At 37.2% G+C, this 15,507-nt stretch overlaps 1 protein-coding gene across 2 annotated transcripts in view; it reads right to left on the minus strand.

Annotated features, from left to right (window-relative positions):
- LOC148943086 (uncharacterized) overlaps positions 1-13,687 on the minus strand; it is an 89,918-nt gene extending 76,231 nt beyond the window's left edge. For both annotated transcript variants that reach the window (XM_089102513.1, XM_089102512.1), the window contains exon 1: positions 13,558-13,687. In XM_089102513.1, the coding sequence (XP_088958639.1) occupies positions 13,558-13,671 (114 nt within the window). In that variant the 5' untranslated portion in view covers positions 13,672-13,687. The remainder of the gene's footprint in view (positions 1-13,557) is intronic.
- Positions 13,688-15,507: the final 1,820 nt, after the last annotated feature.

The following is a 15,507-nucleotide window of genomic DNA, read 5'->3' on the forward strand; positions in this document are numbered from 1 at the left end:
GTATTTTAAATTTTTTCATCTGTTTGAGAAAAATCTGAACTGAAGTGGAAAATTTCTTTATTTTTTTGGGAAAATAGAAATGATCAATAGCTTATTTCATTTTCATTGAGAAATTTCAGAATTGAAGTTGAACTTTTCTTCTTCCGGAAAAATATTTGGAACAGAACTTTAAATTTTACTCTTTGAGAAAGGTCGGAACTGAATTTAAGAAAATTTAGAATTACAGTGAAACTTTTTATCTCCATGGAAAATAATCATAATCATAGCATAACTTTTCCTATCTTCTACAGAAAAATTTAGAATTGAACTTTAAATTTCTTTATGTCTTGGTGTACTTAAAACTGACGTGGAAGCTTTTTATTTTATGTGGTGAAATTATAATTGAAGCGTGTTCTTTGATAAAATTCAGAAGAGAACTTGAACTTTTCTATCTTCTATGAAAAATTTGGAAAAGTATTTTCAATTTTTTCATCTGTTTGAGAAAAATCTGAACTGAAGTGGAAATTTCTATATTATTTTATGAGAATAGAAATGATCAATAACTTATTTCATTTTCATTGAGAAAATTCAGAATCGAAGTTGAACTTTTCGTCTTCCGGGAAAATATTTGGAACAGAACTTTAAATTTGACTCTTTGAGAAAGGTCGGAATTGAATTTAAGAAAATTTAGAATTAAATTGAAACTTTTTATCTCCATGGAAAATAATCATAATCATAGGATAACTTTTCCTATCTTCTACAGAAAAATTTAGAAGTGAACTTTAAATTTTTTATGTCTTGGTGAACTTAAAACTGACGTGGAAGCTATTTATTTTCTCTGGTGAAATTTGAATTTAAATGTGTTCTTTGGTAAAATTCAGAAGAGATCTTGAACTTTTCTATATTATATGAAAAATTGAGCCTGCTAGTAGTATCTTTATCTCTAAAAATTATTTTTCTTTCATCTCTGACCTTTTCAATAGATATTCTTAACGTTTGACGTTCTAGCATACCCTAAAATAATGAACACTTAACAAAATAATGCATAAAATATTTTTAATGAAATAATGACATGTAGAATATTAATATAAAAATACGTTAAATACATTATTACACATTATTAGTACACTTGCGCTTCACTTTACGTCAATTCATCTTTATATTCATTTATGATATTGTCTGCTAATGTCCTTTTTATTCTGCCTGTGATTTCACTGTCTATTCTCACATTATTTTTGCATATATGCCAGTTCAGGCATATAGACAAGATTTGATTAATGACATTATTGCAGGAGTATGCTTGTCTTCTCCTTCTTGTTCTCTTTAAAATGCTAATACCGGAAAGATGACGATAGGATTTATCAACAGGTAATGTGTTACCAGAAACTCTAGCAAAGAGTTGTCCCCGATCATCGACACTTATTTTTAAGTTCGCATTCTCTTTGAGCACTAATTTCTCTGGTAATGTTACTCTTGCATATCCACCGTTTACACGATTGAAATTCTTGGGTACTCCAAAGAAATCTAACTTCTCACTGTCATGACAACGCATGCATACATTTCCAATGGTGTTACCGCTTGCAATCGTTTCATAGTTCAGGTATTTCTCCTTGTCTGCCTTGAACACGACGATAATTTTTTCATGTACACATACTTTCGTCGAATAATTCATTTTCACTTGTTTACAGATATGAATTGTGTGTTTATCCTTCCACTGCGTAAAAAATACTGATTTAATGCATGCAATAAACTGGGTAGTGTCGATGACCTGCCATAGAGTACCAGTGGGAAAGCCACGTCGTGTCCATGAATAAGCACAGAGTACGATTGGTAGAGCCGTAAGCATATTTCATGCCATTTTAAGATACGTAAAAAAGTTAAAAAAATTCCATGTTAAAAAATTCAAGAAAGTATTTACGAATTGGGGAGGGGACTCTTTGAGGTTGGAAAATGGGTTTAGGAATGAAATTACGAATGGAACTTGTTCAGAAAAGATATAATAAAGCCATCAAAAGTATTAAAAAAAATGGAGTGGGGACTCTTTTGGGGGCCCGGGGAGGGTGTTTGGGGGACCCTTGGGGGCCGGTTGGCCCTTTGGGAGCCCGGGGGACCTTTGAGGACCAGGGGAGGGCCTTTGGGGGTCTGAGGAGGGCGTTTGGGGGATAACATTTCGAAATTTTTACTTTTTAGTTTACTTTTTTTGCGGCGCATCCCTGCGGTGCATCCCTGCGGCGCCTCCCTGCGGCGCATCCCCTGCGGCCTTCCCCCGACCCGTGGCGAATCCCCCCTGCGGCGCACCCTGCGGCACTTTCCTGGCTCGTGGCGCATCCCTGCGGCGCTTCTCGGGCCCGCGGCGCATCCCCTGCGGCGCTTCCCCCGACCCGCGGCGAATCCCCCTCGCGGCGCATCCCCTTGCGGTGCTTTCCTGACCCGCGGCACTTCTCGGGCCCGGGGGACCTTTGGGGACCGGGGGGGCCTTTGGGGCACGGGGAGGGCCTTTGGGGGTCTGGGGGGCACTTGAGGGCCGATAAGTCCTTTGGGAGCCCGGTGGACCTTTGGGGGCCGGGTGTGGGCCTGTGGGGTCCGGGGGGCTCTTTGGGGGTCCGGGGGTCCTTTGAGGACCGGGGGAGGGCCTTTGGGGGTCTGAAGAGGGCGTTTGGGGGACTGGGGCTCTTTGGGAGTTTGGGGGACCTTTGAGTACCGGGGGCTTCCTTCGAGGTTGGGTAGGGGGATTGGAACCCTTTGGGCTTGGGGTAGAGGACCTCACAACACTGTTCAAATGGAACTTGTGTATTATAACGACCACAGAGTTTCACCCTCAAATTCTCTTCTAAAATCATTTTTTAAATCATCTTTTAAAATGTCTCTAACTGTTTCGCCGAAATAATCCCATAAAATGGCTAAAACGGTTTCGCCCAAATAATCCCTAAACGTAATTTCAGCGTGTTCCTTTTGTTTGGCATCCCTGTGCTTTCACATTGAAATTACAAAGAAACCTTTTTGCGCGCTAAGATCAGAACATTCGCTCTGGAACGATTCTCTTTAGAAACAACAAATGAAATCCCCTTTCGTAAATCAATAATTCCCCTTAGAAACAACAATTAATTCCCCTTTCATGTCAATCAATCAATCATGACATCATCTGTCATGTGTGATCTAACTGTTACCTTGGAAACTCATAACATTTGGCTTGAACAACAATAACAAATACTGTTTCCCGGAAACTCATAACACCTGCATCGAACAACAACAAGAAGGGAGTGACAAAGTTCCTTTTTTTCCATTCTCACTGACAAAATCCATAAAAACATCAAATAAATTGGTCAACACACATAACCATCCATAAAAACATCAAATAAATCGACCAACACACATAACCATCCATGAAAAACAGACATAAATGTGACAAAGTTCCTGTTTTTTCATTCTCACTGACAAAATCCATAAAAACATCAAATAAATCGACCAACACACATAAGCATCCATAAACTATGTAAAAAAAGTTATAGGTGGCAGCAGGGTGTTCTCGTCGGAGTCAATAAGGCCCTTCTACTATCATGTCAAATCATCATCATCATTTATCATCAGTCAAGATTAAAACTAGCCAGTGGAAGCACTTCTTTTAAGGGAATGTAGTACACAATTATAAGGATTAGCAGTGACAAGATCACAATTTTGAAATTGGTGTTCCACCAAACACACACTTTGACTGGTTGAAATGTTTTTCATTTTTACAAGAAAGCGACACAAGATTCACACGGTCTTACTGAAAATTTAAGAATCTATACACATTATAAAAAAAATTCTAAGCTTCAGAAGGGGAGGGGCATAGGCTCGAAGACCCATACGTTGGAACTTTCGTCTTTGAGGTATTTTTGTAATCAAGAAGAGAAAAGACATTGACTTATGGAAAAAATCTTCAAGTAGTCTATCATGAGAACAAAACGGCATTATAAAATTAATGAAACAATCTAATGTGCCCAGATTAAAAGGGAGTTCGAGGTTGGCCTTGAATTTTACTTCCTTCCAGCGTAGAAGCCCAACTGTCAGTGTTAGTTTCAAAAGTTTGAAGCAGCTATTGGTGTCGATGAACCCCTCGAAGACCATCCACCTATATAATTGCCAATACCGGAAACTCCGGAAATGCCGGAATCATTAATCTTCAGCTGAAGAAAAGAATAAGAAATTGGGGCAGTAAAATGTTCCTTTAAAATAATAAAACTAAATTGAAAACCGCAAATGTTTTTTTTCTAAGAATTTTTATTATTTCCAGTAATCTTGATAAGTATTTTATTTGTAGAAGTTATGACAAAAAAAAACCTGTTTGAAATACGTGACGTTTTCTGTAAAGTGCAAATGAAACTTCAGCCATTAGGAGGTTTAAGAGGATTGTTACCACACTCCTGTTTATCTTAATTCCTGTTCCAAAAATTGTATCTGTAATTCCTGTACCAAAAATTGAAAATATGCAACTTCATCGAAACTTCAGCACTTGTTGAAACTTTTAAGAACGTTACACCTTTGTTTCTTTATACATAACCAGTTCATAAGGAGTAATCCAAAGCCCTCCACCATATTTTTTTTGTATAATCTCCCCCTCTCCCCTCCACATTTATTAACAGGCTTTTGGATATGCCCCTTTAGGGAGTCACACTTCTTTAATCACAATAAAATTTGGTACGATCCACCGCTTAAGCCGTTTATTGCTGGGTGCATATTACCATTCCGTAATGTATGCTACGTAACAATTTATATAAAATGGTTTTGATTGGTCAGCTAAAAGTAATCAACCAATCAAAATCAAGCTTACATTGTTACAGACAGTAAGTAAACCAATGGGAACGAGACAAATAACCAAGGCACGTACCGTACGCATGACTTTTTGTTTTTGTAGGGGCCTAGTAATTAAAGCAAATTTTATTTGGTAGTGTAATTAAAGACTGCCGAAAAACTAAGGACAATTGCGTTTTTTTTAGGGAGAGAGGGGTTTAGGGCTGGCATTGAGACTTCTCACCCCTGAGTATGTTCCTGGGATAGCCAATAAGCACCCGGCATAAAACAAGGCCACCGACTAAGCACAGATTGGGGCAATCAGTCATAAAGTAAGGCTAAATTTAAGTAAGGCTAAATAAGGCTAAAGTAAGGCTAAGTAAGTAAGGCTAAGTAAGGCTAAGTAAGGCTAAAGTAAGGCTAAAGTAAGGCTAAATAAGGCTAAAAACAAGATAAATTTTGAATTGAACAAAACAAAAAAAGAGAGCATGGCGCATAGAGTCTCTGTGGTACAATGGTACAATACAACCAATCTATGTGGGGCCCCAAGCAAGAGCTTACGTAGATTCTTGACTAGGGAGGGGGGCAGCCGATTCTGTGATGAAGGGCTGGGGGGAGCTGAAGTTATATTGGCAATTCAGATAACCTTACATTGCCAGCGAGTTCTATCATACCTATGAAATCTTTATGAATAAATAATCACCAAAAATCATAAATTGTCAAAAAGCTTCAGTATTAATCTTTTTTAATTAGAGCTAAAAATTTCCAAGATATTATGGATAATTGCATTTTGTTAGACTTTTATTCTGTCATTCCAGCTGTTTATTTACAGCTTCTTCAACCATCTACCTATTATCAACAAATTTTTGAGCCATCTACCTTTTTTCAACTGCTTTTTCAACCATATGCCTTTTCAGCTATATCTAGTGTAAATTTAAGTTCTAGGGGAGCCAGTTGCCCCCTCTGCCCTCTCCTCCGTACGCCTATGGCACCAAGTGCATAATACAACTACACACCACAATTTTCATTTCAAGTTGTTGTATCACTTGCTGTGATAAGCTATGATCAAACTCTTCAGTCAAGGATAGAATTTTTCCAGAACAGGTTGTTCTAAGACCAGTCTGCTTATACAAGAACCGCACGAGGTGGCATGTTAAACAATCGGCCTAAAGGAACGAAATTTTGGTACTCCCCCTCCAAGTCAGCTTTGTCAGTTTCGAAACATATACTGTGGGAAGTGGACAAATGGCCAATGTAAGTAAAGAGCGATGTCAAAACTTAAAACTAACCAAAATTAGTTTATTAGTCTAACCAGCTTATACAACATCTATCTACAAAATTAGCTCAAGCAAATGAACTCATGATATTTCACTATATTTATAAAATTCTGACTAAAAACTCAAAACCAGTATATTTATAAAAGTAGCGCAGTACTAAAAACTCAAAACCAAGTTATAACGTATGACGTGAATGCAGCTGTGAGTTCCGTGATTCATAAGTTGTTATCACCCGAGATGTTTCATGGTTCGTTTAGAAGCTACTGCCTCTTCTACATGCCTCTTAGTCTTTATCATGCCACTCCATGGCAAAGTGCCATATGGCGCCTTCTAGACTGAAAAGGCTGGGAAGAATAATAAGTACACCATTATAACACCGAAATCCTTAGCCGGAGGTTTACTATGCCCTCCTGTATTCTCCCCTCCCACCCCCCTTAGTACGCCAAAAAAAAAAACACGTTTACAAAAAATTGCCGAATGAAAACTTCATTTATTAATTGAAAATGTGCAAATTCTCAAAGATACCAGTGACAACATACCCCTCGGACTCTTTAGTTATGTGGCGAAGTTACGAAGCTCAAAGTTACGAAGCTCAAAGTTACGAAGCTCAAAGTTACGGTATCTCGTGGTAAAGTCTAAGATACGAAGTGAAACGTAAATTTAATATCATATTAAAAAAAAACTGATATTGAATTCTTTAGGTTTATCATTTAAATTAAACAAAGACCTTTTAGCAAGGTTTATTATGTATAAAAAAAGACCAAAAATTCATTTGGAATTTTTTTGGCTGTTTTTTAGTTTTAGTAAAAGTTCATTTAGAAAACTTATCTCGATTTTTTTTTTATACCTAAGTAAGTAGCGAAGTTGAAACTTAAAACGAACAAAAACTGTTGCATCGCAGATTACTTAAGATATATTCTACATAAGATATACATAAGATACCTCCACATAAGATACATAAGATTATGGATTGCATAAGATTACACAAGCAGATTACATAAGATATATCTACCTAAACTGACTAGTGACTGCAGTTTATATCCATGTGAAGTTTATATCTGCAGCTTAAGATCCCAAAAACTAAACATTTGCTGAAAACTAAACTTGCTTGAGTTTTTAATGAATTACAATTCTATGTTAAAAGTTGTCGGTATCATGGTCGGTATAATTCAATTTCTATTCAATTTTAATCAATTTATTTGAAAGAAACACAGAAGAAATTACAGAACTTTACCCCCCCCCCCCTCCACAAAGGCTCTTTGACCTGTGAGAGCAGGACTAATCATTAAATAATAGCATTGAGATCAGACAGAAGGACAAGAAGAAAAAAGAAAAAAACTAATTACGGAATTTTCTACCCCTAGTAGAATATGTTTTTTGGGGAGGCGGTTGTTGGTTGGTTTCCATTTTCCGTAAAGCACTAGTTCTTAGAATTCAACAGATCCTGGAAAATATTGCAAATCCGTTCAAAAGAGATAGTTTTGTAGATGTATATTGCGTAATCTGCGAAACAAATAATTTTGTTTGTTTCAAGTTTCAACTTCCTTCTTTAGTTTGTAAGAAAAACTTCGTTTAAAAAAATTTTCTTAGAACACCGAGATAAAAATGTCAAACCTCAGGGAATATTAAATATAGATTTAAAAAAACAAATCGTTCAAAAAACGGACTAGAAAGTTGAAAATATATTTTTTCTAAAACCTATGATTATAAGTGACAAAAATGGGGTGCAGAATGGACTAGGCTTTGAATAAAAAAGATACCAAATTAATCTAGATTACAAATGCAGAATTGCAAAGCGTTGGCGAGTTGAGAAAAACAAGCTAAAACGACTATGTTTTATCTAAAGAACCATCAGTTTTGCTCCCACCCCCCATTTTCACCTATATTCATAGGTTTCCGATAAAATATATTTTCTACCTTCTAGTCCGTTTAGAAAACAACTTTTTTTACATTTATTATTTTTTACCATTAGAAAATCTTTAATCTTCTCTAAGAGACAAATTTGTCTTATCAAAGATTCGAACCTAACTTACCACGGCCACAGGCAATCGATCTTATCGCTCCACTATCAAGTACTGGGTAATATTGTTTCTTTTATAGTTTTTATTATGTCCAATCATCCATTTATGTTGTTTTAATTTATACACGGGCGTAATTTACTATGTGGCAGGAGGAGAGGCAGTAGTCCCCAGGCCCAAGTCTGCCCCAGACCCAGTGTGCCCCCCAGACCTAGGTTTGCACCCCCAGCTCAAATTTAGTTTCTTCAAAATCTAGTAAAAACTAAGATATACATGCATAATTCAACCATCCGTTGAAACGGGTCAATTTTCTTGTAATACATCTTTGCCTTTATGGTAGTATATGGATCATTTTTCAGTTTTCACTGTCATTTTCACTTGATTTTGAAAAATTGGCTCCAGCTCCCCCCCCCCTAGAATTTTGACAAAATTATGCCATTGGTATACAAGAAGGGGGAGGGATTTGATTTTTCGCTATTGCACTGTCATTGGAAGTGCATAAACTGATAAAAATTGATAATAATTGAACACTGAAGTTAATGAAAAATGGCTCACAAATTTAACAGATTTACGTGAGAAACAAATAATAATAAAACAGAAACGGCAAAAAAGCCGATGAGTTTACCGAAACCAGTTTACTCTCTCTATACATAGAGCCCTTTCAGTTTGTTTTAAATTTTAATACCGTTCTTGACTTTCCAACAGGGCTTCCACTCTCCAATATTATAATTCGGGGACAAGTCTTAAAAATTCGGGGACAAGTCTTCAAGATTCGGGGATTTTTCGGGGAAAAAACAAAATGGAGTTTCGTTGCGAAAATTTGGAAGCCAAAATTGGTTTTAGCTTCGTTTTCAGGCTCAAGTAGGGCTTCTATCTGCGTAGTAAATCAAGTCTTTTACAAAATTGGTTTTAGAGCCAGAGCCCGGAATTGGAACCCATAGCTGAAAATGCTTATTGCTGATATTGCGGCAAAAACTTCAAGATTGTTTTCAGAAAAAAAAAAAGAGAAATAGTGAATACGTGTGAACTGTAAATACCAGTAGAAATTTTTTATTAAGTCATTAATCTCAGAAATTCATTAATAATATTTAAAAGCAAAAACAAATATTGTTTGCGGTTTCTAGATAAGTAAATTAAATTGACAAATTCAACCTATAAGTACGGGGTAATATTAAAACTTAAAACGAACAAGAACTAAACTAAACAAGTAAACTTAAACTTAAATTAAAAAGGAAATTTTGACGACAATTGACACATTATTGGTTTTTCATGCTGCTTCTAAGGATTTAGGTGTTTACCCCCCCCCCAAAAAAATCCTCCCACGGAAAAAACGGAAAATACCCCCCCTCACAAAAATATAACCCGCAAAAAATGCTCCCCTGCTGAAAATATTCCCCACGGAAAATATCCCACCCGAAAAATAACCTCGGAAAATTGCCACCCCCGTGCGGAAAATATCCCCTCGGAACATACATTTATTTCACTGTTCGTTTCAACTATGCTTTTCTTTCTTTTGGTTACCTTGTAATTACTGTATAGTAACCGACTAAACCCAAGACTTCCCACTAACCCCATGACCATCCATGTTCCAAAGTTAATGCTTATTGCAGTCTCATTTTTATATCAGCCCATCTAATGCCTGGACATTATAGCTGTAGGCTATAAATCATATAAAATTTACTAATTCTTTTACTTCGCACTAACATTATTTGGCAATATTAACCTACTGCTCGTCATAAATATGTCCGAAAATATTAAAAACTTGACAAGAAAACAACATGGGCCTAATACCCAAATTTTTACTTTAAGATGAATTGTAAGTTTTCTTATGGATAATACTTTTGGGGTTATTTCCGTTTGAATCCTCTATTCCTCGATCTTTTACATAGTCTGTAGCTAAATTTTGCCTCATTAAGAGGGGGAGGGAGTTGTGCATTTTTGAAGGTAAGAAGAACATATTTAGGGACAGTTCTTAGGAAGAAATAAATTATACCACATTTTCTTTAAAAAAAAATTATCTCAGAATTAGCCTTCTTACAGGGTAATTAATTGTTAAAGCATTAAAAGTTGTAAAGGTAGATCTAAAATATTTAAACAAATTTAATTGGCTATCCCAAATTTGAGCAGAATATATGTTCTGCAAAATTTCCTTTGCCTAACGAACAGATTTCCAAGACCGTCAAAATATCCTAAAACTGCAGTTTAAAATATTACACCCACTGAAAATACTACAAAGGTGAAGGGGTCAAAATAATAATTGTGAGAGAGTACTGGGTGAATACGTTTGAGGATAAAAGGTGATATGACAAATACAATTCTCAAATAGAAAGGAACTTTTTTACACGCCGAATGAATAAATAATTTAAATGGTAAGAATTCCTGGCAAAAAGATCAATTTCTTTAATATATTATGCTTGCAATTATCAAATATTGAACATTAATACAGTGTGCCCAAAGCCGAAAATCGGAAAAGAAAGCTAAACTTGAGCTTATGATTCGGTTTTCAGAGCAATTCTGTTTCTTAAGAACTTCAATTTCAAAATCCAGAAACTAACTGAGCGTTCCGTTAAAAAACTTCAAGTATAATTCTTGGCTAATTTTGTCAAGATACTTGACCACGAATGATGTAAATGTAAGAATCTTATAGCATTTGGAATACTGCATTCGAAATTATTAAATCTAAATAAAAGAAAGTAATACTTTTGTGAACATATAAAGAACCGTCTATAATTAAATTGTATCGGTCTGGTTCTTATGCAAAGTAACACAGGAGACGAAGATTGACGAACAAGAGAGTAGTGAAAAATTATGGTATGTAAAGTAATGTTTGCTAGGGATAGTCACTAGGGGTCAAACCGTGGTTGAGTGATTTTCGGGGAAATTTCGGGGATTCGGAGAAAAAAAAAATTTTTTCGGGGAGACACATAGATTTTCGGGGAAATCCCCGAAAATTCGGAGATAGTGGAAGCCCTGCTTTCCAACCACGCATTGCACTCCCGGCCGAAGGCACTGAATCAGGAGATTGCTGCATGCGCAAGCGCAGGTAGCAATCTGCGCAGGCTGCGCAAGCGCAACGCAGACCTTTGGTCAGCATGCGATTAATATTATGAAAACAAGTGTAAATAGGATGCCCCCTCTTTACCCCAAGATTAACTTCTATATAAAGCAGTGACGGATCCAGGGGAGGGGCGATGCCCCCCCCCTAGCATAGTCTAAAGTAGTGTAATTTACTTAATTAACGCAAGTTTGCGTTTTTAAACTTGCTCCTAACCCAGGTTTATTGGATAAACTTATTTTGCCCCCCCCCTAAAAAACATCCTGGATCTGCCACTGATATAACGGTGCCTCAAGAAGAGCGGGTCTTTTAGGTTTCCTTTATGCACTAAAACAGAATTTTTGAAGGGCTACCGTTATTTTGAAGGGCTACCGTAAGGGCCACATTAAACATTTTTTTTGCCAAATTTCTACTTTTTATCACAATATTCTGATTTGTAGGCTAAACGTGCTTTCGTAAAATACATAATTCTTCTGTAAGAGACAATCGTCTCCAGAGAACACAAATTGCAGCCCCAGCATTTATGTCCCTCCAAATGAAGGGATATGAGGGGGTAAGCTTCTCTCAGCCTTCCCTTTTATGTGACCAATCTCTCAAAGAATGGTTTACAGTTTGTGAAAATAATATTCAACGTTAAACCACCCCCTACTTCTAAATAAGGATCCAATTACCTTCACCCTAATGTTTTTTTACTTTATATACAACCCTTACTAAGCATTACCAAAACCGTCTTTAATAACTGCTTATTTTATGCAGCTTGTATTTTACTGCTTATTTTATTTTATGCAGCTTGTAGATTTGCTCAGCCACCGAAGTGCTATACACTTGAATATTTTAAAGGCGGGAAGTATTCTCTTTTCTCTAAAATTTTCTCTTTTAGGATAATAAAAACTTTAAGCCTCCTAGTGTCAACCCGCATGAAAACTGATGTACAGGGGTAGTAACAACTAAGAACCCCTGCATGAGCTTTTCTCGGGGGTGGGAGGATGGAATTTTTTCAGGGAGGAGTTTATAAATTACGTCATTTGCCGGAAAAACGTTTAATTCCTTCCAAATGCGACCAATTTTAAACTCAGCGTGTTTCTTGGTCTTCTAGGGATGGGGAGTGCACAAACCAAGGCCGTACCCAGGATTTTTCTCGGAGGGGATTTTAATCAAAAAAAAATTTCGGCGGGGGGGGGGGCTAAACAAAAAACCTCAAAAAACGCATACAAAATTTGTTTATATCCCTTTTGTTACGTTTTTACGAGTCAGAAAAACATTTCGGGGGGGGGGTCAAACCGGGTAACCCCCCCTGGATACGGCCTTGGCACAAACCCCTGTCCCCTTTAGGTGTCCTAAAAAATCCATAAAATGGCCAAATAGAGCTACAAGTACTGAACAAGTTTTAGAAGAAATTTTGAAGGATTCAATGCTAAAGAAGAATTATAAATATTTTGCTCACCCAACACAAAAAAGTTCAACATTTGTTTCCATCAGAGATTAGCGTTTCAAAATCAAAACCTGAACCGTTTTCTTCACCGTACCGTACCGTATCTGTTACTCTAACCGCACCGTACTATAAATCTGCACCATATCTTCATTTTCGACATATTTTATTGTTTATTTCTGTAATATAGATCAATTTTGCAACTGCGTAACCAATGCAGAACCAGTGGGAAATGTGCTGGGCTTGGGTGTGAAATTTTGTCTCTGGTACCCTGGCACTTCTTCCCTGAAGAAAACATACATTCCTTTTAGACGGAACCTTAGATCGCCCACCCTTTGATGCAAAACCTTAGGAAACACAATACACTAAACCAACTGAAAAAAATATTCGGCAGAATACCACCAATAATGAAAACAGAAACTTGGAAGGAATGCACAAAACAGACTTCAATTTCGTTTGGCAAGTCTGGGAATCCAACCTCTGGAAATAGGTCGCTCAAATGAGGGTCAAAATACAAGATTCCCTTCCTTGTGGTCTTCTAGGGGTGGGGTAGAACCTAGTGTCCCTTATTCATATAGGTGCTCTAATAATTCCCTAGAATAACTGAAGAGAATTTCAGAAGCTGAAAAGTAGACGATTTTTAAAAAGCTAGTTTGAATACTTAAATGCTAAAGTTTTATCACAAAGAATTTGCTTTCCCAAACACACTGAAAAATACTGTCTTTGAAAAACTATTTCTAATGTTGGTTGTTTTTATGGAGTTGTTTAACTTGACAACTGTTTAACCCACACAAGACCATAGTACTAGGACTTGACCCGGACCTGGTCCTTGACTCTTCTTCCATCTACAAAACATACTTTCTTCTCACATTTGAGCTCAGATTGTCCCTTTGGAGGCAAAATTCTAGGAAATATTATGCCCTTAACTCTATCTCTAGGCCTTAAAATTGTAAAGATTATACGGGAAAATATTATAAGTAATGAAAATTAAAAGAGTACGAGGAGATATATATGATAGATTTCACTTACGTTTGGCAAAAAGTATCCAAATTCTGGAACTAAACTCTGGAAGTATCCAAAGTCGAATTCTGGGAACCTCGGACGCTCAACTCGGGACCAAAATACAAAATTCTCCGTGGACATTCTCGCCTTAGGCGAGGATTTCATGCACCAATTTAAATAATTAAAACTCAAATGACATTCTGGGACTGGAGACGTTGGCAAGGTCATCAAATCATTTGATCGACAAGTTTAAGTTTTAACCTTATTTTCCACAAAAAAAGATATTATTTGTAAAGTTAGCGGCGAAACTTGTCGGACAATAGGCATAAAAAAGAAAAGAAATTGTAGTATACACCACTGTCGACCATGGAGGCATTTTATATGTTCTTTAAACTATTTTGAAAAAAATTCTATATCACAATTTCGATCCGATGCGAATGGTGAAAAGAGGGCGTTGGGGTGGGGGGGGACTAGTTGCCCTCCATCACTTTTGAATCTTGAAAGGGAGCTAGAACTTTCAATTTCCAATCAAATGAGCTTCCTTTAAATTTTAGACAACCACCCCTTCCATAAAAACCTTGTATGCCCCTGGGGAATAAAATACAAGCTTACCCCCAGGCTCGGGAGGATATTTTCAACCCCGAAGGCCTTGCCATATGATCTTTGGACTATTTAGAACAAATTGGCTAGCTCAAAATTCCTTTCGCATGCGTTTGGGAAGAAGAGGACATGGGGGGAGGGTGTAGTTACCCTCTGATCACTTTTCAAAGTGATCACTTTTTTAAAGAAGGATGTTGGCAGAATGTATTATTTATTTTTTTGTTTCTGTTTTTTTTTTTTTTGGTTTTAGACCAAGGCACTTTCTATAGAAAGGGTTTTCGTAAAAACTTCAAAAAGGGCTCATTGGATTTAAAATTGAGAGGGCTAGCGCCTTTTTTAATAGTCGAAAGTGATTGGAGGGCAAATACCCCCTCCCCCCACGCCCATCATTTCCCCAAGTACATCCAATCCAATATTGAGATAGCCATTTTGTTCAGCGCAATTGAAAGGTCTTGAAATTATATCTTTGAAGATGACAACCACCACCACCCCCCCCACACCCCTCAGGGTAATGGTTGTAAGTTATGCCCTTGGGAAAAATAAGGTTTTTACAGAAAGGGTGGTCGTATAAAATTCAGAGGGGGCTCATTGGAACCAGAAGTTCTAGTGCCCTTTTTAAGAGTCAAAGTGATCAGAGGGTAGATACCCCCCCCCACGCACACTTATTTTACCGAAATGCATCCAATAGAAATTTTGAGATAGCCATTTTATTTGAAATAGTCCAAAGATCATATAAAAATGTTTTTGGGGTTGAAAAAAACCACCTGTGCCTGGGGGCAAGGGTTGTAAGTTATACCCCAGGGGGTATTTAAGGTTTTTATGGAAGGAAGCTTTAGAGGAAGCTTTAGCTAAGCTTTAGAGGAGGCCTATTCAGTTGAAAATTGGAAGTTCTAGCTCCCTTTTAAGAATCAAAAATGATAAAGGGCAACTAGTCCCCCCCCCCACCGATTACCCCTCTTTTCACCGAACAAATCTGATTAAAGTTGCGTGATAGCCATTTTGTTCGAAATAGTCCAAAGAACATATAACAATGTCTCCAGGGTTGACACAACCACCCAGAGTCCCGAGACAAGGTTTTTAGTTATGTACGGGGGACATATAAGGTTTTTATGGAATGTGTGGTAGTAAAAACTTCAGATGGGACTCCTTTGATTTGAAATTGGAAGTTGCAGTGCCCTTTCTAAGAGTCAAATGTGATTTGAGAGCAGCCAACCCGACCCCCCCCCCCGCCCATAGTTTCCCCAAACACATCCAATCGAAAGTTTGAGATAGCAATTATTTTCAGCGTAGTAGAAGGGTCTGGAAATGATGTCTTTGATGATGACCATCGCCCCTCACAACCCTCAGGGCAAGGGTTGTAAGTTATGGCCTGGGGGC

Source organism: Artemia sp. Qi Xiang Cuo, chromosome 16 (genome assembly GCF_049724085.1).
Source record: "Artemia sp. Qi Xiang Cuo chromosome 16, ASM4972408v1, whole genome shotgun sequence".
Lineage (NCBI taxonomy): Eukaryota > Metazoa > Arthropoda > Branchiopoda > Anostraca > Artemiidae > Artemia > Artemia sp. Qi Xiang Cuo.